The 20,221-nt window shown below is 33.4% G+C and overlaps 2 protein-coding genes and 1 long non-coding RNA gene across 3 annotated transcripts; all 3 read left to right on the top strand.

Annotated features, from left to right (window-relative positions):
- Positions 1–239: 239 nt before the first annotated feature.
- On the top strand, positions 240–1,232 carry LOC145640194 (uncharacterized). Its single transcript, XM_081691496.1, has one exon. It carries the CDS (start codon positions 240–242, stop codon positions 1,230–1,232), a length of 993 nt encoding a protein of 330 aa, XP_081547622.1.
- A 2,154-nt stretch (positions 1,233–3,386) lies between these two features.
- LOC145637822 (uncharacterized) lies at positions 3,387–4,929 on the top strand. Its single transcript, XM_081688846.1, has 4 exons — positions 3,387–3,916; positions 4,060–4,164; positions 4,272–4,707; positions 4,806–4,929. The coding sequence occupies exons 1-3, from the start codon at positions 3,617–3,619 to the stop codon at positions 4,500–4,502; spliced, it is 636 nt and encodes a 211-aa protein (XP_081544972.1). The 5' UTR covers positions 3,387–3,616; the 3' UTR covers positions 4,503–4,707; positions 4,806–4,929.
- Positions 4,930–5,888: 959 nt separating this feature from the next.
- LOC145637823 (uncharacterized) lies at positions 5,889–6,834 on the top strand. Its single transcript, XR_014114482.1, has 2 exons — positions 5,889–6,204; positions 6,741–6,834. It is a non-coding gene; the product is annotated as an uncharacterized LOC145637823 (long non-coding RNA).
- Positions 6,835–20,221: the final 13,387 nt, after the last annotated feature.

Below are 20,221 nucleotides of genomic sequence, written 5' to 3' on the forward strand. Positions count from 1 at the left end.
TGTGACTTTCTCTTATTGTTTCATGTATTGCATGATTGTACATATACAATTGTTTCTGGTGGTTGTTCTCCCTCACTTGTTTTTTTTATATTTATATTATATTTAATATATATTTATTGGAATAAAAAAATGATAAGCAAATAACCGTTAGTAGGGTGAATTTTGTATTTATATTTTTGTAATTGGCTATATATAATAATAGAATATCTATTTTTTCTTTATTGGCTTTAACTAGAGTAATGGATAAAGTAAATACAAAGTGGTGGACATTTGCTAGATGGAGTGATGAATATGAAAATGGAGTTGATAAGTATATAGAAAAGACTTTTGCATCCAGCTCACAAGGAGATCAAATTTGTTGTCCATGTGAAATTTGTCACTATCGTTATTGGCATAATAAGAATGTTATTAAAGAGCATATGATTTGCAACGGTTTTGTCCCTAGATCAGACATATTGTTAGATGTAAGGGAGGACATCGAAAGAAAAGATGTAGTAGTTGATTCTGATGTACCCCAATACATAAATGATGTGAATGATGACATAGAAGGTTTGTTAAGTGATACCTTCAAAGAGGGGCCAAATGAAGATGCAAAGAAGTTTTTTAAACTTATTGAAGAAGGGCAACAAGAATTGTATCCAGATTGTAAGAAAATGACAAAACTTGCCTTTACAATTCGACTATTAATTTTCAAGTGTGATTATAAGGTTAGCAATGTTGCAGTTGGTGCTTTATTAGCGTTTCTTAAGGATATATTGCCTGATGATGCAAAGCTTCCTTCTTCTTTTAATGATGCAAAAAATACTTTAAAAGTATTGGGCTTGGATTATGAGAAGATAGATGCATGCCCTAATGATTGCATGTTGTATTGGGAGGAAAATAAAAATGCAACGAGTTGCCATGTTTGTAAGACTTCAAGATGGAAATCAAATGACGAGGATCAGGTAAATGAAAAGGCCCATAAAATATCTGCCAAAATTCTAAGATATTTTCCCATCAAGAAAAGGTTGCAAAGTCTATTTATGTGCCAAGAGACAGCAAGGTACATGACATGGCACGCAAATGGACGTGAAACTGATGGACTTTTACAACATCCTGCTAATGGTCAAGCATGGAAGGACTTTGATAAGTTGTATCCAAAGTTTTCTGAAGATCCACGTAATGTTAGGCTATGTATGGCTACTGATGGATTTAACCCATTTTACACGATGAGCATCATACATAGTACCTGACCAGTTATCTTGGTAAATTATAACTTACCTCCCTGGCTGGTTACAAATCACGAGTTTTTAATGTTAACATTACTTATTCCTGGCCCTTCATCCCCGGGCAATGATATTGATATCTATCTACAACCGCTAATCAAAGATCTAAAAGAGCTATGGGAGGTTGGGCTGGAAACATATGATGCTTCAACTGATAAGAGGTTTATGATGCATGCAGCTTTATTGTCTACGATCAGTGATTTTCTAGCTTATGCAATGTTGTCTGGTTGGAGCACAAAGGGGAAAAGGGCTTGTCCTTGCTGCCATTATGATACGGAATCACAATGGTTGGACCATAGCCGTAAATTTTGCTATTGGCATCATCGTATATTTTTGGATTCAATCCATCCTTGGCGCCATGATAAGAGAACTTTTGGAGAAATTGAGGAGAGAACTGAACCTTTTAGATTGAAAGGTACTGAAATTGAAGATTTACTACAAGATTTTCCCAACGACTTTGGAAAGATGAACAAAAAAAAGCACAATGATGATGTTCCATGGAGAAAGTTGTCAATTTTGTTTAGCCTTCCTTATTGGAAGCATTGTACAAATCGACATAATCTTGACGTGATGCACATAGAAAAAAATATATTTGATAATATCATTGGAACATTGTTAGATATATCTAAGAAAACCAAGGACAATGTGTGTGCTCGTCGTGATCTGAAAGTTCTTAAAATTTTGCCAGAACTTCAGCCTATTGAAATAGATGACCTTCGTAAAGAGATCCCAAGGTCACGCTTCTGGATGACATTAGAGAAGAAGCGCTTGTTTTTCCGAACCATAAAAAAGCAAAGTTGCCTCAAGGGTATGCTTCTAATATTGCTCGTTGTGTGCAAGTTAATGAGGGGAAGATAACAGGATATAAGAGCCATGATGCTCATTTTTGTATGCATTACTTGCTTCCAATTGCAATAAAGGCAACTTTACCCAAGGAAGTTGCAACTCCGCTGATTAGACTTTGTCAGTTTTTTAAAGGCATATGGGGTAAAACCATTGACCCAAAAGACCTTAACAATCTTCATTCTCAGATAGTTGAATCACTTTGTCAATTAGAAATGATTTTTCCACCTGCTTTTTTCACTGTAATGGTCCATTTACCAGTTCATTTGGTGGAAGAAATCAGGCTTGGAGGTCCTATTTGTAATAGATGCATGTATGCCATTGAGAGGTTACTTCATGAGTTGAATGATGATGTTCGGAACAAAGCTTTCCCTGAGGGCTCAATGGCAGAAGCATATTGGGCTAAAGAGTGTCTTCGATTTTGTGCTAGATACATAAATCGACCAAAGACTCCTTCAACTAGTGGTAAGTCAAAAACCGCACAACCATTCCTTCCTAATATTGGTCGACCGACTAGGGGGAAAGGAAAGCCCACAAAGAAAAATCAATATGGATTTATGATTGATCACATTACATGGGACCAAACCCATCAATACGTGTTATTCAACTGTGATTGCAAGGAAGTAGAGAGATACATCAGGTAAAATTATTCATAAAAAAATCTCAATATCATATTTACATATATATAGACTCAATCTTCATCGTATCATTAATTACAATACTAATATGTGTGTAGTTTTATTAATATTTCAGTGAACACATGGCAACTTTAAGCTCCCATAGGAAACGAAAATGGGATACTGTTCAGAATCATAGTAAGGAGTTTATGGCTTGGTTTAAGGAAAAAGTTGCCTGCATGATTCAGCAAGGTGCTGTAGTACGAGACCATTTGAAATGGTTATCAAAAGGTCCTTCTTATGTGGAAAAAAGGTACACTGGGTACTCTGTGAATGGATTTCACTTTCACACTATGAAGCGTGATACAAATTCTATATCACAAAACCATGGAGTAACTTTAAACGCTCTAACACCTAGCTTTTCTAGTAGCAAAGATCAAAATCCTATAATGGGAAGTGTTGCTTATTATGGTTCAATAGAAGATATCATTGAGCTATCATATCATGGCCAATTTAGCGTTGTCTTATTTAGATGTGTGTGGTTTTACTCAGAAATGAATGATGAATTTATTTTGGTTAATAAAAATAGAACCATTGGTGTGGGAGAACCATTTATTTTAGCATCTCATGCACGACAAGTTTTCTATGTGGAAGACTTAACCAAGAATGGTTGGTTTTATGTTGTTCACAACCTTCCTACAGAACTCTCTGATGGTAGGATGTTATGTCTTGTTTTTTTTTAAAAAAAAAATTATTATATGCAATGTTGATTGATACATTAAATTACTTTATTAGTTTTTTCCTTTTCTTATGGCTTGTTTTTTTTTTTCTCTTGTAACATACAAGTTTAAATATTTTTTTAATAAGATAATTTTTTTTTCATATGTGTAGATGAAGGGGATTAAGGCTAAATCCATCCCTAAAAAAAAAGTGATAACAGATTATGAAAGGCAAAGACTAGAGCAGCTGAAGCGTAACGCGGACATAATGGCAACTTTTGGAAAAGGAACTTTGGCATCACAAATTTATGATAAATCTCGAGCCTTTTCATATGCCCTTAATGCTATCAGCACATGGGATGACAATAATTTGTTTTCAGATGAAGATGATGAAAATGATGATGAGTACATACCTGAATATGAGGGTAACCAGGATGAAATTGACTCTGGTACTATAACAAGCAAGCGTAAGGTTAGTCTCATAAATACATGTATACAAATTATTTTTTACATCTCCCCCCCCCCCTTTTTTTACTTATGTAACATTGTAATTCCATCATAAACTCCCTTAGTTTGATTTATCCATATAAATTATAAACAAACCTATTTTTATAGGCTGTTGTGAGTGGGAAATTTTGTGGAGGGTCAACAAGAGGCATGCCACCGCTTTCACATCTGCCACATGTCAAGGATATTGCTACCAAAAAGGCTTCTCGCAAGGTATGTATGTGTCATCTTCAGTCTTATTCAGTCGCCTTAGTGTTTGGACCAACTCTTATTCAGTCACCTTCATATTATAATATTTTCTTATGTGCAATTAAACACAGGGCTCTTCAAACAAGTCAGGCTCAATGGCTGCATTTGTTCAGAACACCACAAAACATGGTGTGGAAAACCATACCGAGCTACCTCCAGCCAATTCAGTAGGCAAGTTTCAACAAAGAGATCACCAAAATGGAAATAACCCATCAGGAAAACAAGCTCTCCAGCCACAAAAGAAACATCAACAAAAGATTTTTTGTCGTCCTGGATCATTGACTGCCTTTCGTGAGCTATGAAAAAAGCAATCAGAGAATATGATTCAAGACAATGAAACAAACAGTACTTCCAACCTTGAAGTGGCATATGAAGGCCAGTTGATCTCTAGTAGTGCAAATGACATTGTAAATGAACAACCTGTAGATGATGGCAACAATGTAATTGAAGATATAACTGAAGCGATAGACGAGGACTCTCGATTGAGAACTAAAAGCCCACAACAAGGTACAACACTTTTTTTTTCGATTGTGGAAAGTTTTTTTGTCATTTGATAAATCTTTTTGTTACAACATTGTATTAACTTACAACTTTTTCCTTCACAGTTCCTGCAAAAAAGAAGCATCGAGGTCAAACAAAATTGGTTAAGGTTCATGCTCGTCCTAGGGAGGAACGCCCTTACCTTATCTTGAATATTTATGGGCAACCAGTTGGACCTACTGATGAAGTAGTCGATGAATTTACTCAATTTTTGGGTATTGTTGCTAGAAATACTGAACTAGCCCCACTTAATTATGTTGAATGGCCAAGCCTTCCCACACATAACAAAATATGGGATTATGTCCAGGTTTGTCAATCGATAAATTATTTCATTCTTATCCTTTAATTTTTTTTGAGGTCATTTTATTATTCTTTAATTAATTAATTATATATGTATATATATATATATATATATATATATATATATATATATATATATATATATATATATATATATATATATATATTCTGTTTTTATGTAGGAGAAATATTTGGTTCCTGAAGAAGGAAGAAAATGGGTAATGGAAACTGTCAATTATGCTTGGCGTATGCACAAGTGTAGGACAAAAAAGAAGCATTTTTATGCATTTGATACTGATCAACAAAGAATGATAGAACGTCCAAAGACAATGCCAAAATCTCATTTTGAAGATCTGTTGAAGTATTGGCATTTGACAACAAAAAAAGTCAGACCAACAAAAAGAATCGTCAAAAGGCAGAAGACATCCATACTATGGGTCCAAAATCATATGCGAGGTTACGTCATAAGCTGGTAGTATATATTTGTACAAATCTTTAATTTTCACCTAAATATATTTTTTTAGCTAGTCATTTCCAAATTCATTTAGCTCATAAGCACCTATCTTATAAACTCTTTGTATAGAAACAAGAGGACCCTAACAAAAAAGAACCCTCCCAAGCTAAGGTGTACAAAGAATCAAGGAAAAGGAATCCCAATAAGACATACAAAACCAGCTTTGGGAAAATGAAGAATAATATAGTGAGTTTAAACTACTATACCAAATTTTTAATATTTTTTTATGTGAAAACCCAAGCTATACATACATAACCTCTAATTATTCATGTATATAGGAACAAATCGAAGCTCTGGAATCTCAAGAACATGAACATGGCCCTAACACTATTGATCCATACTATCAAGTGATTAAAAAACCAGAGCATATTGGTCGTGTACGCCTCTATGGGAAAGGTGTGACCATGACTGATTTGAAGAAGAAAAAAGGATCTAAATCTGAGTACAAAATTCCTCAAGAGTTTCTACGGAGTATTCATGCAACATTGCTCGAACAACTCCAAGAGGCTAACCCTGGAATAAATCTTGTAGTTCCTGAAATCTCAACTACTGAGTCGCCTATTCCAAGAAATGCAACTAACGACACATTACAAGTGAATGAGGCCGCTGGTGATGAGCATTCTTCTCCTAGAACAGAACCTTCTAATCAGGTAATGTAAATATATGTGGCTGTATTTAAAATTGCAGAGTACTTTACTCTTAGTACTTGTTCTTTAGATAAGTTATCATACTATTTTTATATTGCTTAGAAACTTTTGCCATTAATGTTAAGGCTATGTGTTGGTTAAGATAAGAGAGAAATAAGGAAAAAAAAAAAAACTTGTTACAGGGCAAGTGATTTGATTCATGGAAATGTTGGGCGAAATAGCAGTAGAGTTAATTGAGGAGTGAGTGTATGCATTTTGATGAACACTTTCTATATATAATCCAACTTTATTTTGTTTAATGTAATTGCTAAGCAACAATTTGCAGTTGTTGTGTATTTTTTGTGCTCAATTTGTCAGCTTTTTGTCATATAATTTTATTTTTCATGGGAATTGTTGTTCTATAGTTCCTTTTTTTTCTATCAATTGAGAACTAAACCTTAAAATTATGTATGTAGATACCAAATATCTTAGTTTCTTACTATTATGACTCTTATATTCCATACTTATAACTTTTTAAATTATGCATTTTGAATATGCAGATTGTTGAAGAAAATTTGGATTAGAGAAGGATGCATGAATTATAACATTTTGGTGGTGGCATATCTTGTATAAATTGTCATATATGTAGTGACAATTTTTGTGGCCGTAAATATCATTGTGATCACAAATCAAACATCTGTTTTGGTAAATGTTTTTGTGATCCAACTAATGTAAATTGTGACTTGCTTTTATCTTTTGGGCTAGCTAGTTGACAAGTACAACAAAGTACTTCATCATTTTGTATTTTGCCAAACAATTGGGTGACTAATATATATATATAAGATCGAGATTGATGATTTTATGGTTGTTAATATTAATTTTCATTATTATTTATTATTTTGTACGCATATAATAAATTTAATTAAATATAAATAGGGAAGATTAATATTAATTGAATTTTCACTATTGTTTACTATTTATTATTCCTATATAATTAAACCGTTGCATTAGTACATGACAATGATTGGTAAACCTACTGCAACGGTTTAAGTAAAGGCCAAGGAATGTTGCATTAGGAACATACAAGTGTTGCTTTAGATATAATGCAATGGGTCATGGAGTATTGCAAGCACTGTTGCATTAGATCATATTGACCGTTGCATTAGGGTCTAATGCAACGGTCAAAGGTAGATGTATTAAGAATGTTGCATTAGCTTAAATAACCGTCGCATTATATCTAGGGCAATGGCCTCAACAGCAACGGTTTATGAACCGTAACAATAGGTCTAAATCAACGGTTTTTAGACCTATGGCAACGGTTATTTGGGGTTGCATTAGCTCGTTTATGTAGTAGTGAAGACTCCTATGAGAATTGGAACCAGGTTGGATGAGGATCCAACTAGAACTTGCATAGATCAAACTATGTATCGAGGTATGATTGGCTCTCTTCTAACTAGAACTAGAACTCAAGAAAGGTCCATCACCTAAGAAAGTTAGGACGATTAGCTTATGAATTAGTTTAAGAAAAAGATTTGCTAAAATGCTAGAGGAAAACAAAGACTACATAAAAAAATCAGTTAAGAAAATCAAGACAACTATCTTAAGACAGAAAAAGAGAAAACAACTACGTAAGAAAAATCATTTTTGAAAATAAGGTCAACATGCTTTGGAGAGATGAGAGACCAAGCAATTGACTTTTTACCTTACCAAAAACATTAGGAAAATTTAAGAACAACAAACCAACCTTAGCCTCATTCTCCCCAAAATGGACCAACCTTTAAATCTTCCCAAAATAGACCAAAGTTTGCATTTTTTTCTCCCAAAATAAACCCAACAAGTCACCTTACCTGTTATACTAGGTACAAATCCACGTGTCATTAACTAATTGGTTATTGTTTTTTTTTTTAGTTTTGATAAATTTAAGAAAAAAGAAAATAAAAAAAAAAACTCAAACACCCTTCCACATGCCAGCCACCCCCACAACCACCCACTCGAAGCCTGACCCCTGCCCCAAGGCCGGCCGACGCCCATAACCCCCCTCCCCCGGTCACCGGCGCCGCCTATACCCATACCTTACTTTAATCTTCACCAGCTCTAGCCACCAAAACACCATCAATTACCAACAACCACAATCTCCACCTGCCACACACAGCTGGCCACACCTACAACCGCCAAGACCCGCAACCTCTGCTTCACCTCAACAACAATCGCCACCCACCAGTCCACACCACTACTGCTACCGTGCTACCTCTCTTTCCACCGTAACTCCATCACCAATCTCACAAACACTAATCGAACTCTTCATCAACAAAATCAACAACGATTTGCCTTAAATCTGTCATATTAGCTCACTCTTTTGGGAAGAAGGTGGGCTAGACGGTACGTTAGTACGGTGGTGGGTTTCATATCTTCATGGTGTGTGTCAATTAGTGGTTTTGTGGTGTGGCTTATGTGGGTGGGTTCGTGGATTTGTGGGGGTACGGTGGCTTTGGTTGGTGCTTTTGTGGTAGGGGTAAATAAGAAGGTGGTGATTTTGTGAATGGTCGAAAATGAGAGGTCAAGGAGGAAGGGTAGTGGTGGCCGGAAAAGGAGGGGGTGGCTGGCAGTGGGGTGAGGGAAGAGTGGGTTTTTTTAAAAAATTATTTTTTTAATCATTTTGTTAATTTGAAAAAGATAACTAAAGGTTTTTAATTAAAAAAATAAAGGAAAATTAAAAAATGACCGGTTGTACAGGTCACCAGTCATTTGAGTTCATTTTAGGAGAAAAAAATGCAAACTTTGATTTATTTTAGGCAGATTTAAAGGTTGGTCTATTTTGGGAGAATGGGACAAAGGTTGGTTTATTGTTGTTAAATTTTCTAAAACATTATTATTTTTTATTAATCTTACCTAAATTCATTTCTTTCCAAACTCATTACCTACTTTTAAAAAAAAAATAAAAAAAAAAAAAAAAAAAAAAAAAAAACCCACATTGCCACATCTCAAAGCAAGAATGACACGTTAAAATTCACACTAGATGGCGCGCGTAGACGCACGAACCTCCCTAGTTTACATAAAAATATGAAATATTTAACTTGGTAAATATAATATTTTACGGTTATTTTCCTAAAATTTTGAAAGATTTTTTTTTTTATATATTTACTATTAATTTTTTTATAATTTTTTTTCTTAAAAAAAATACTAAAGACACACAAGAAAATGATATGTGTCATTGCTGTGTATTATAGTATATAGTTGTTATTGATTGATTGATTATACTAGTTTTCTAGTTATTTTGTCTTATATTCTTAAATTAATACTAATTTAGGAAAAATAGTAAATGTTGTGCTTATTCCTAGCATTTAGCATATAGCATATAGCATTACACCATTATCCTTTTAATATTAGACTATATTTTACTCATTTTCTTATTTCATCCACCATTTTCTTACATTGCAGTACCTAATCTCATTATTACTATCTATCTCTTTATCTCATACTATAACCACATTTTTTACTTCCATCATTTTATTAACTCTCTTTGTCCAATATATATGCTATGCAAATTATAAAATTACGGAGTACATACGAGTATACTACTCTGTACCTAAAAAAAAAAAACAAAAACTTTGGAGTGTGGTGAACTGAAACACTTTAGAAGTTCACTTTGATTAGGTTCTCTCGTGGCCTAGTTGTGTAATGGCACATTGACACGTGGCCATTGGTAAGACAAATCAAATCATGCCACATGGCCCTAGTAATGATTACAAGAGGAAGTACTAATGCATAACTGTTATGTATGAGAAAATATATAACGAGTCCAACTGCGAATCAAACTAATATCACTACAGGCCACATTGATATATTTTTAAGCCTTTGTTGCACAAATTAGTTATCCAGTAATATTAAGCTATTTCTCAGTAATAAAATAATTTTAAAAATTCAATCTTTATTGGCATTCTTAATAGTTCTAGTAATAGAAAATTACTACCCAGAGATATAAATTCAGTGTTCAGTAGTAGATTTTAAGTAAATAGTTTTTAAAGCTAACAAATTCTCTTATCTTTATAGATTCTCTTAATAATCTAGTAGTTGCGACGATTTGGTATCAGAGTCATACAGTTAAAATCTAAATTAAGTTGTTAATAATTAAGTAAAACTGGAGAATACTAGGCCCTCTACTGAGTGTAAGAAACCTGATTTTTAAGCATTATTATCATATTCCTGAAATTATTAGTAATTTTTGCCCAGTCCTTAATTATATAGTAGATCAAATTGGCGAATTAAGATCGAAAGCTGATAACATACATGCTCGTTGTATTAATATCGAAAATAAGATATCAATAACCACAACCGGTATTAATAAAAAAGTAAGCGACCTAAACGAACATGTTAAACAAGTGCAACTTGCTTTAACAAACGAAGTTAGGCATCAATTTGGAAAAGAAGTATCACCTAATAAAGATAAATTTGTCCCATATAAATATAAATATCCTTTTCAAAATTTAGATAAAAATAAAAAGTTTACTGAACACTTCCTAAGAGACCTACTAGTAATCAAGAAAAGAATACAGAAATTAAACATGAGCCCTCATCTTCAGGAGAAAACGCTAAATGAATTACAAGTCCTATTAGACAAAGAAGAAGATCTCAATAAGCTTAACGAAATCATGAACTTAATTTCTAAAAAGGGATTGCTTCTGATAATGAAATAGAGGAAAATAATTATGCTACTTTAGAGGAAGATTTATATTAGCAAATGGGATTAATAAAGTTAAATGATCTTGACTTTCTACCCGTAGAAGTTGTTCAACAAAAGATCGAAAAGAAACTAGGAAAAAGAGTAATGGATAATAATGATGATAGAGAAGAAATTATTAATGAAAGTATTAATGTAAACAATGTTATCCAAAGACCTAGGTATCAAGGAGAAGGAAGTTGCACACGACTAAGATACATACCAGGGAAGACTGCCTGGTTTAGTGTCAAGGTTATGCCTACTCATATACCTAAACATGAAGAAGTGATTCTTGAACCCATAAGTCAAACTGGTTATAAACTTAAATTAGATGGTGTAAGAGATAGACAAGATGTTTTAGATGAATGGAAGAAGAGTATGAGTAGTGTACTTAATTTAAATACTAATGGACTTCAAAAAATTTCTTAAATTATATTGAACATAGTCTCTAAAACTGTGTAGAAGACTGGTACGATGGAATAGATGAAGAAGTAAAGACTGCATTAAGAGCTAGTGAATCACCTACTAGAATGTTTAGGCAGTTATGTTAATATATTGAGTTAGAGTTCATTGGTCCTAGAGCCGATCCTAATGAGAAAAGAATGGAATATCAAAGAAAGTTAAGTAACTTGTCCATCTGTCATATGAGATATGTTGATGATTATATTATGGAATTTGAAACATATTTATAAAATTGGTGAAAATGAAACAAATCTTGGAATGTTCTATGACAAATTACCCAGTCCTCTTAATGAAGAAATTAGTGAAAAATATCAAGAATGGAGAGAGAGATTTTTGGCTAGGGATTCCCTAGGAAACAAAATTGCTTTCCTTAGAAAGTGGATTGAAAAGAAGTGTAGAGAGGTTGCAGGAACTCTACAAATGAAGAGACAATTTCTCACCTGTTATCCCAAATAACTATGGATGTGAAAGAAAAAACTATAATAAAAGAAAGAGATATAAGAAAATTAAATTTGAACGATCAAGAGGAGAAACCTCTAAGAAGAAGTATTATAAACATAAATATACAAAGCCAAGTAGGTTTTTCAGCTAGGCAACATATTGTCTAGAGAAAAAGAAAACATGCAAGTGTTGGTCTTGTGGAGAACTAAGACATTATGCTAATGAATGTAAGAAAGCTAATCATAAACTAATGGAAGCCTTAGGAAGTTGGGATGACATAGAAATACTAGAAGACGAGGCTTTAGAATTGGCTTTAAGCAATAATAAAGGAATAGTAGAAATTGTAGAAGAGGAAAATGAGTATAATGAAGAACTTGAAGTTAGTGATGGGTTTGAAGATGAAAATTATGAAGAAATAAATAACATGATGGAAGGAGAAGAATTAGAAAATTCAGAATCAGATGACAATGAGGAAGATAAAAGCAAAATGAAAATAGGTCAACTAAAAAGAGCTGAGTATTCATTTGAAGATAATGACCTAGATCAAGTAAACAAAGAAAGCTGGAATTTTCCCCAGATTATTAAAGATAAAATATTTAAAACTTCTTTCTTTAAGACTAGAACTAAATATGTATGTGAAGAAATGGAAGGAAGTATAGTAATCGAAGATTGCGAACAAAAGGTAGCCGAAATTAATATCATAAACTAGAAAAGTATTAAAAAGCATAAACAAAAAGGAAATTATAGCTATACTCCTTTGCAAGATTTTGGCAAAGATGTTAAATGCTTGAGTTTTATTTGTGATATTAGACATAAAGAATTTTATGATCAAATAATTAGTGGTATCACATGTAACTTAAGTCAAGGAACGGTAAGCTATATATGTGAACCTAGATATTATGTGAGCTTAGAGAATTCCTTTGCGTCAAATTTTTTAGCTATCAAGCTATTAACAGAAGGTGTGAAAATACATAAAGGAACACGACCCATACAATTAAGATGGAAGGTGGTTTATAAGTTGGTAAACACTATAGACTCATCTTTTAAGAAACAAATAGTTGATGCTCAGAAATATGAGCAACGAGGAGGTCCTAAGAAGAAAATTACGCCTATAAAGGTAAATCCTAATGAAATTGAAATTGAAAAAACTTGGGAGGAATTCTTTATGAGCCCTACAGTTACTAATAGATCAAGTAAGATGTTAATTGATGAATAAGAATGACTTCATATTGGAATGAATATAAAACCTAAAATACAGAGAAATCTGAGTCTTAGAACACCAAGTCTAAGTAGACAAATTTCAACAATAATAAGAATGAAAAAACAAGGTGATGAAAAGCAAGAAGAGGATGAAGAAAAAATATTAGTTCTACTAAAGAAACTAAATGAAAAATATGAAAGTAAAAAGGCCTTAAAGCAACCAGCAAGACATAGCATTGATATGGGATCATATTCTAATTTCGAATCAAATGAAGATCCGAATAATACTATTGATAAAAGGAAGGTAATTGGATATAAGACCAAAACTGTGAGTGAACCAGTAAATGAGGATGAAGTTAATATGCAAATGGAAGCTTATAATGAAATATCCAGTACTAATCCTAATAGTATTTATATACCAATTGTTATATGAATTGAAGATTATAATAAATATAAATTATGTGCATATATTGATAGTGGTTGTTCTACATGTTTGGAAAGTGAACATTATTTCCAGAATTTTTGTGGAAAAAGGCTAGAAATCCTATGCAAGTTAGAATTGCTAATAATAGTGTCATGATGCATACGGAGATAATTGAAGATTTAAAAATAGAACTTGGAGGAGTTCAATGTATTATTCCTATTTTATGGGCAACTGATCAACCTAGTCATGATATGATAATAGGAAATAATTTTCAAAGGTTATACTCTCCATGCACTCAAACTAATGATCAAATAATCTTTACTATTAATGGTCATTTTGTTCCCATACAGAAAATAACAAAGGCTTATACTCATCAGACAATGGAATTTACGCGCAGCCAGCGTGGTGATAGGGTTAGTCCTACACAACGAGAGGTTGCACTTAGAATTTCTAAGTGTGATTCATCATTAATAAATCAGATAAATAAGCAACAAGAAAAACTGTGCGAAAAGTTATATTCAACAAATCCTTTAGAACATTGGGAAAAGGATAAAGCATTTGATAAGATGACTCTAACAAATCCTAATAAGATTATTAGAGCGAGACAAATGGTTTATAACTACCAAGATATTCAGGAGTTTGATGAACAAAAAAAAGAATTGCGTAATAAAAAGCTAATTAGGAATAGTAAAAGTCCTCATAATAGTCCAGCATTTATGGTAAGAAATCAAGCAGAAGAAAAAAGAGGTAAGGCTAGAATGGTCATTAATTATAAACAACTAAATGATAATACTGTTTTTGATGGCTATTACATTCCTAATAAAACTGTGTTATTTAATAGAATACAAGGAGCCACATGGTTTTCTAAAATGGATTGTAAAAGTGGCTACTGGCAAATTAAAATGGAAGAAGAAAGCATCCCATTAACTGCATTCAGTGCCCCTCAAGGGCATTATGAATGGCTTGTAATGCCTTTTGGATTAAAAAATGCTCCACAGATATTTCAGAGAAGAATGGATAATATTTTTAGAGAACTTAATCATTGTTGTGTTGGTCTATATAGATGATATTCTAATATTCTCAAAAGATTTAGAACAACATAAAAATGATCTTAAAGCAGTAACTCAAAAATGTGCTGAGCATGGTATAATCCTTGAAAAAGATAAATGTATTTATGCTAAGAAAGAAATTGAGTTTCTAGGATTAGAAATTAAAGCGGGACAAATAATACTGCAAAAACATATTCTAGAAAAGAATGAAAAATTTCCCGATAAAATTGAAGATAGAAAACAGCTAGAAAGGTTTCTAGGATGTTTAACCCATGCTTATGATTTTATAGAAAATCTTGCTTTATTAAGAAAGCAATTACAACAAAAACTCAAGAAAGAAATAACTTGGAACTGGAAGGAAAGTGATTCCAAAATTGTTCAAGATTTAAAAGTTATGTGTAAAGATCTTCCTGTACTAACACTACTTACTAGTGAAGATGATTTAATCCTTGAAATAGATGCTAGTAATGAGCACTGGAGTGGTGTTGATGAGTGACATTTATGTCACTTTTAAGAAGTGTTTTTAGAGTCATTTTCGTGTTTATTTAATTTTACCTTATTTTCCCTTTTATTCTCTAGTTTTCTTTTTAATAAAGTTTCTAGTTTATTTCTTTGTTTTAGTATGTTTTAATTTAATTTCTTTATTTAATTGGTTTCTAGTTTATTTTCGTATTTTATTTGCTTTCAATTTATTTTTTTTCGTTCCTTTTCTTTGTTACTTTCATAGTTTTTATTCATTTTAAGTTTATTTTATTATTTATTTGATTTTATTTACTTGTATAGTTTTATTATATTTTAATTAGTTTTAGTTTTGTTTCTCTTATTTCTATTTTACTTTTATTTATTTTAATTAGTTTGGAGTGTTTTTCATATTTTATTTGTTTACGTTTTATTTAATTTTGTTAGTTTTAGTTTTAAATCTCTCATTTTCTATTTAGTTTATTTAGTTTTATTTTATTACTTAGTTCTATTTTATTTTTCTTAATCCCTTTCCTCGGTTTTATGTGTAGATGTTCAGGTTTTAAGTCAAGTGAGTTCGGTTTCCGAATTCCTGTCAAAGGTCAATTGTCGACTGCACAAGCCACCAACACCATCGGATCTACCTCCTTTTATCCTCCACCACACCCATTCCCCTGCTCCCTCATGCACCCAATCCACGCACTTGACCACCAACGACCACCGCAGCCACCCAATTTACAGCCATCCCGCAAACACCCCTCACCTCCAATACGCCAAGAAGAAACAACCATTGCTTCCCCTCTCACGACCACAACCAGACCCCCACATTTACAGCCACCACCACCTCCAATCAACCCAATTACCAACCACAGCAGCCGCACCTGAACCACCATCACCCACTAATTCCACCCACCTAACAACTCCCCTGCTCCACGCAGATTGCAGCCCACACCACAACAACAACCTCCGCATCTACCAACCATTACAGACCACCTGCAACAGCAACAACAACAAACACAACAACACCAACACCTCAATTCCACTCCCACGCAACCAGCACCCCGCAACATCCCTCACACCAACCATCCCGCAACAGCAAAACCAGAGAAGCCCGCATCTCCAATTCTCCAACCACCACCAATCTCCACACCTACTACAATTCGACCCTTCAATTAAGCAAATATCAGAGTAAATTTTGATTTCAATCAAGTTCGGGCAAACCGCATAGGAGTTCGATTGAAATGCAAAAAAATGTCAAAAGAGTCAGAAACTTTGGAGGTTTTGCTATTCCAAGAGGAGTGATTGAACACACCCATGGTTTGACCGAACCAACCCCATAATTCGGTCGAACCAGCCATCGGTTCGATCGAACCATTTCACGAGACTCGCACATGATGTTTAATAAAATCGAACAGTTGATATAGAAGGCCGAAGCGAGGATAGCTGATGATTATGGTTGATGAACAGTGGTAATGGAGTTCAGAGCAGCCATAAAATCGAAGAAAAAGAAAGAAAAAAACGTCTGTTGGTTTTGTGGGAATTGGAATTGTGGGTTTTATTTTTCTTTTTCTTTTAATTTTAGTTCTTTTACTTTCCTTTTCTTATTTCTTTCTTTTATTTTATTTTTATTTTATTTTCCTTTTCTTAATTCTTTTTAATTCCTTTTTTTTTTATTAATTTCCTTCCTTTTTTTTTATTAGCTTTGTATATATACCCATTTTTGGGGTAATTAGAAGGGGAGAACAATTACCAATTATTTTATACTCTAATTAGTTTTTAGGAGAGTTTCTCTATCTAGGTTTAGGTTAGGATTAGAATAGTTTAGAGAGATAAAGTAAGGGTTTCACCATTGTTGAGCTTGGATGTTGAAGAGGAAGATTGATCATCTTGCTTGTAGATTTTCACAGTCAATCAATGAGAATCTCTAACTCTCTCTCCTCTATTTTTATTTGCTTTATTTTGATTATTATTTTAGTTGTTGGTTGATCGGGATTAAATAGGTCGTTGGGACTACTAACCCTAACCAAATTAGAAATTTATAATACCTAAACTTACACTAAACTAGTTAGTGGCAAGTAAAGAGTCGAACCCAAAAGGACTAAGTGTATCAATTTATGCTAACTAGACTACTAGGAAAGCTTGTGAGATAGAGAGAGATTCAACTAAACACAACTAATAACAAATAACTAAAACTAGGGAAAGTGGAATCCAATTACATCAATACATTCAATAACATCATACAATTAGATGAAAATAACCTTGATTAGGAAAAATCAACACATTTAACTCACTCTCGCACAATTAAGCATGTTAATTATCCTACTAAACTAATTCACTCTCATGCAACTAGCCTAGCAAAGGTATGGAAGAAATTAGGGCTCTCAACCAACTCACTCTCGCACAATCGATTGAAAGCACAATTAAGAACATAGAATCAATTAGCTTGAAAGATTATAATCCATAAAAGCATCATCCATACACAATAATCAAGAAACAATTCCATACTAATCACAATCAATCATTCAATTTATTAACATAACCTTCATCCATTTCCCTAGAACAAAATCTAAGCTAACATAATGAAGAAAGACATGGAAAACAAGGTAAAATAACAATAAAACAAGATTAAACAAATAAACTAATTAATCTACTCAAATCAATAAATAAAAATCAAAAACTAAGAATTAAGCAAGAAATAAAGATGAGAGAAAGTTAGAAAATTCTCATTGAATAGATGAGAAGAAGTTCCACAAAGTTGTTTCTTCAACCTCTCAAAAACTCCATGGAAATCCAAGCTTTCTCTCTCTACACTACTCCTAAACTAACCCTAAGAGAGAGAAAGTAAAGGCTAAACTAATCTAATCTACCTAAATTCAAAATGTTCATTGATTCCCTTCTAGAAAATAGCCCAAAGAGGGTATTTATAATACAAGTTAAAATAAAATTAAAATAAAAGAAAGAAACTAAAAAGAAATAAAAACTAAACTAAAACTATTAAAATAACTAACCTTAAAAACCAAAAAAAAAAAAACAAAACTAAAAATAAAATAAAATAAAAAGGAAAATGAAAAGGAAAATGAAAAAGAAAACAAACCCCAAAACCCACAATTCCCGTACAAACCCCACGATTTTAAATCAGACCCCCAAAACTCCTTCACTTTCGAATTCCTTGGCTGCTTCAATCTTGGGATGTAATCCCCTGCTTCACGCCACACCAAACTCCATCATCAATCATCACGCAACCATCATCACCGTTCATCAGCATCATCGTCATCTAGCATCCAAAATTGTGGCCGTCCAATTCTCATTAAAAATCACGTGAAAAGCTCGTGATTGACCCACGATTGCGCGCCCGCACAGAAGACGCACACAGGTCGCGCAAAGCTTCTGCCTCGAATCTTATTTAGGACTCCATTTTGTGCGCTTTCTAACAGGGTTGTGCGTCCGCGTTTGAGGCTTGAGATGGTGAGTTTGGGTGTGGCTATGAGGTAAGTAATTTGGTGGCTGCTCTGTTTGAAATCGCTGCTCGCAGGTGGTTGTTGATGGTGGTTCAGTGGCGGGGAAATATCTGCGGTTTATGACGGCTGAGAGGTGGTGTTGAAGGTGCGATTAGTGGTGGTTTGGTGAGTGTGTGACGGTGCTGTGTTGTGCTACTATTGGTAGTAGATTGAAGGTTATGGGTAATTGATTGGGTTTTGGCTGTTGATTTGCGTGGGTGAGTTGGAGGTGAGGTGATGAATTGGTTGCTGATTGTTGTTGTTGCGAGTGGAAACACGGGAAGGTGGCGGAGGTGAGGTGCTGGTGGTTGTAGTTGTGGCTGAAGGTAAGATTGGTGGTGGTTTGGTGACTGTGGAGGTTGTTGGTGTTGGGTGGACGTGGTTGGGATGGTGGTTGAAGGTGTTGGCTGTTGGTGTTGTTGTTGCGTGAGGTGGTGTGGTATTTGTTGCTTAGTTGGGAGCAGGGCAGTGTGGTGTAGGATAGGGAAATGGGGTGGTGTAGATTAGGCTGGCAGCAGGGGTTGGCTCAAGTTTTGCGCCTCGAACTTTGGACCTCCGAACACGAATATAACTTTGAAACCCGGAACACCTACAACCAAAAACACGAGGGTGAATTGGAAGATAAAATAAAATAAAATAAAATAATAAAAATAAAGTAAAATAAAATAAGATAAATAAAGTAAAATAAAATAAAATAAAATGCTAAAACTAAAGAAATAATAAAATTAAATGAAATAAAATAAAATAAAATAAAACAAACTAGAAACTAAAAGAAAATAAATAAAATGAGAGAAGCGGGAAATTATTAACTAAAACTACAAAAATAAACTAAAAACTAATAAAAATGCAAAAATACTCAAAATAAAGGTAAAAGGCGAGAATAAGCGAATAATAGAAATAAAGGATAAATAGGGTTAAATTATTGGAAAATAAACCGGAAAACGACTCAATAAACACCCTAAAAGTGACATAAAAGTCACTTATCATTGGTATTGCTTGTTAATCATGTTTATTCTTGATTATTTGTTAATTAATATTGTTATTAGCATGATTAGTGAGTAATTTCCCCATTAAGGGGATGGTTGTGGTGTAGTTAGACTTTGAGCATGTTCTAGGGTTTAGAATTGATTTTTTTGTGATTAAAGTCTTTATATGCTTGATATTCTTTAATGTTCTTGCAAGTGCACATTGTTGGTTGATTAAAGGTGAATCTTTGCTAACAAGGAACGGAAGTTGACTTAGTTATGGTTCATTACTATCGATTGTTCTTTGATTGCTCCTCCCAATATATGGTTCTAATGTGGAAACATAGAGGCTATGTTAGGAGATGTCAATTGACTCCGGAAGGCGGCTTGATTGGATCCTTTATTTCGATATTCAAGCATGTTTAGTTCATAATTGATTCAATTTCTATGCCTTTGTTTATGTTCAAGTGAATGTTATACCTAAACCATTTCCCTTAATGTTTTATTTCTTGTTTTAGCATCTTTAGACTTTAGTTTATTTATCTCTTATTCCGGACTAGCTTAATTGTCGATAACATTTGGTGGTGTTTATTCGTTCCCTGTGGTTCGACCCCTATGCTTGCCTTATACTCATATTAGGTTTGTTTAGGTTGTATAAATTGTATTTGATCTAGGGATAAACAATTGACGACGCGTTTATTCCCTTGTCAAATTGGCGCCGTTGCCGGGGAACGGCTTCCATTACCGTTGTGTTATCTTATTGAGACTACTCCATTGTTTATAATTTTCATTCTATTTGTTGGTTTTTATTTGTGTTGCTTTATTTG

Source organism: Chenopodium album, chromosome 7 (genome assembly GCF_948465745.1).
Source record: "Chenopodium album chromosome 7, dcCheAlbu1.1, whole genome shotgun sequence".
Taxonomy (NCBI): Eukaryota; Viridiplantae; Streptophyta; class Magnoliopsida; order Caryophyllales; family Amaranthaceae; genus Chenopodium; species Chenopodium album.

Bases quoted from the DNA above. Each gene is read 5' to 3' on its own strand.
- LOC145640194 (XM_081691496.1), top strand. From the start codon at position 240: ATGGATAAAGTAAATACAAAGTGGTGGACATTTGCTAGATGGAGTGAT.
- LOC145637822 (XM_081688846.1), top strand. From the start codon at position 3,617: ATGAAGGGGATTAAGGCTAAATCCATCCCTAAAAAAAAAGTGATAACA. The intron at 3,917-4,059 runs GTTAGTCTCATA...CTATTTTTATAG, and splicing joins CTATAACAAGCAAGCGTAAG to GCTGTTGTGAGTGGGAAATT. The intron at 4,165-4,271 runs GTATGTATGTGT...AATTAAACACAG, and splicing joins CCAAAAAGGCTTCTCGCAAG to GGCTCTTCAAACAAGTCAGG.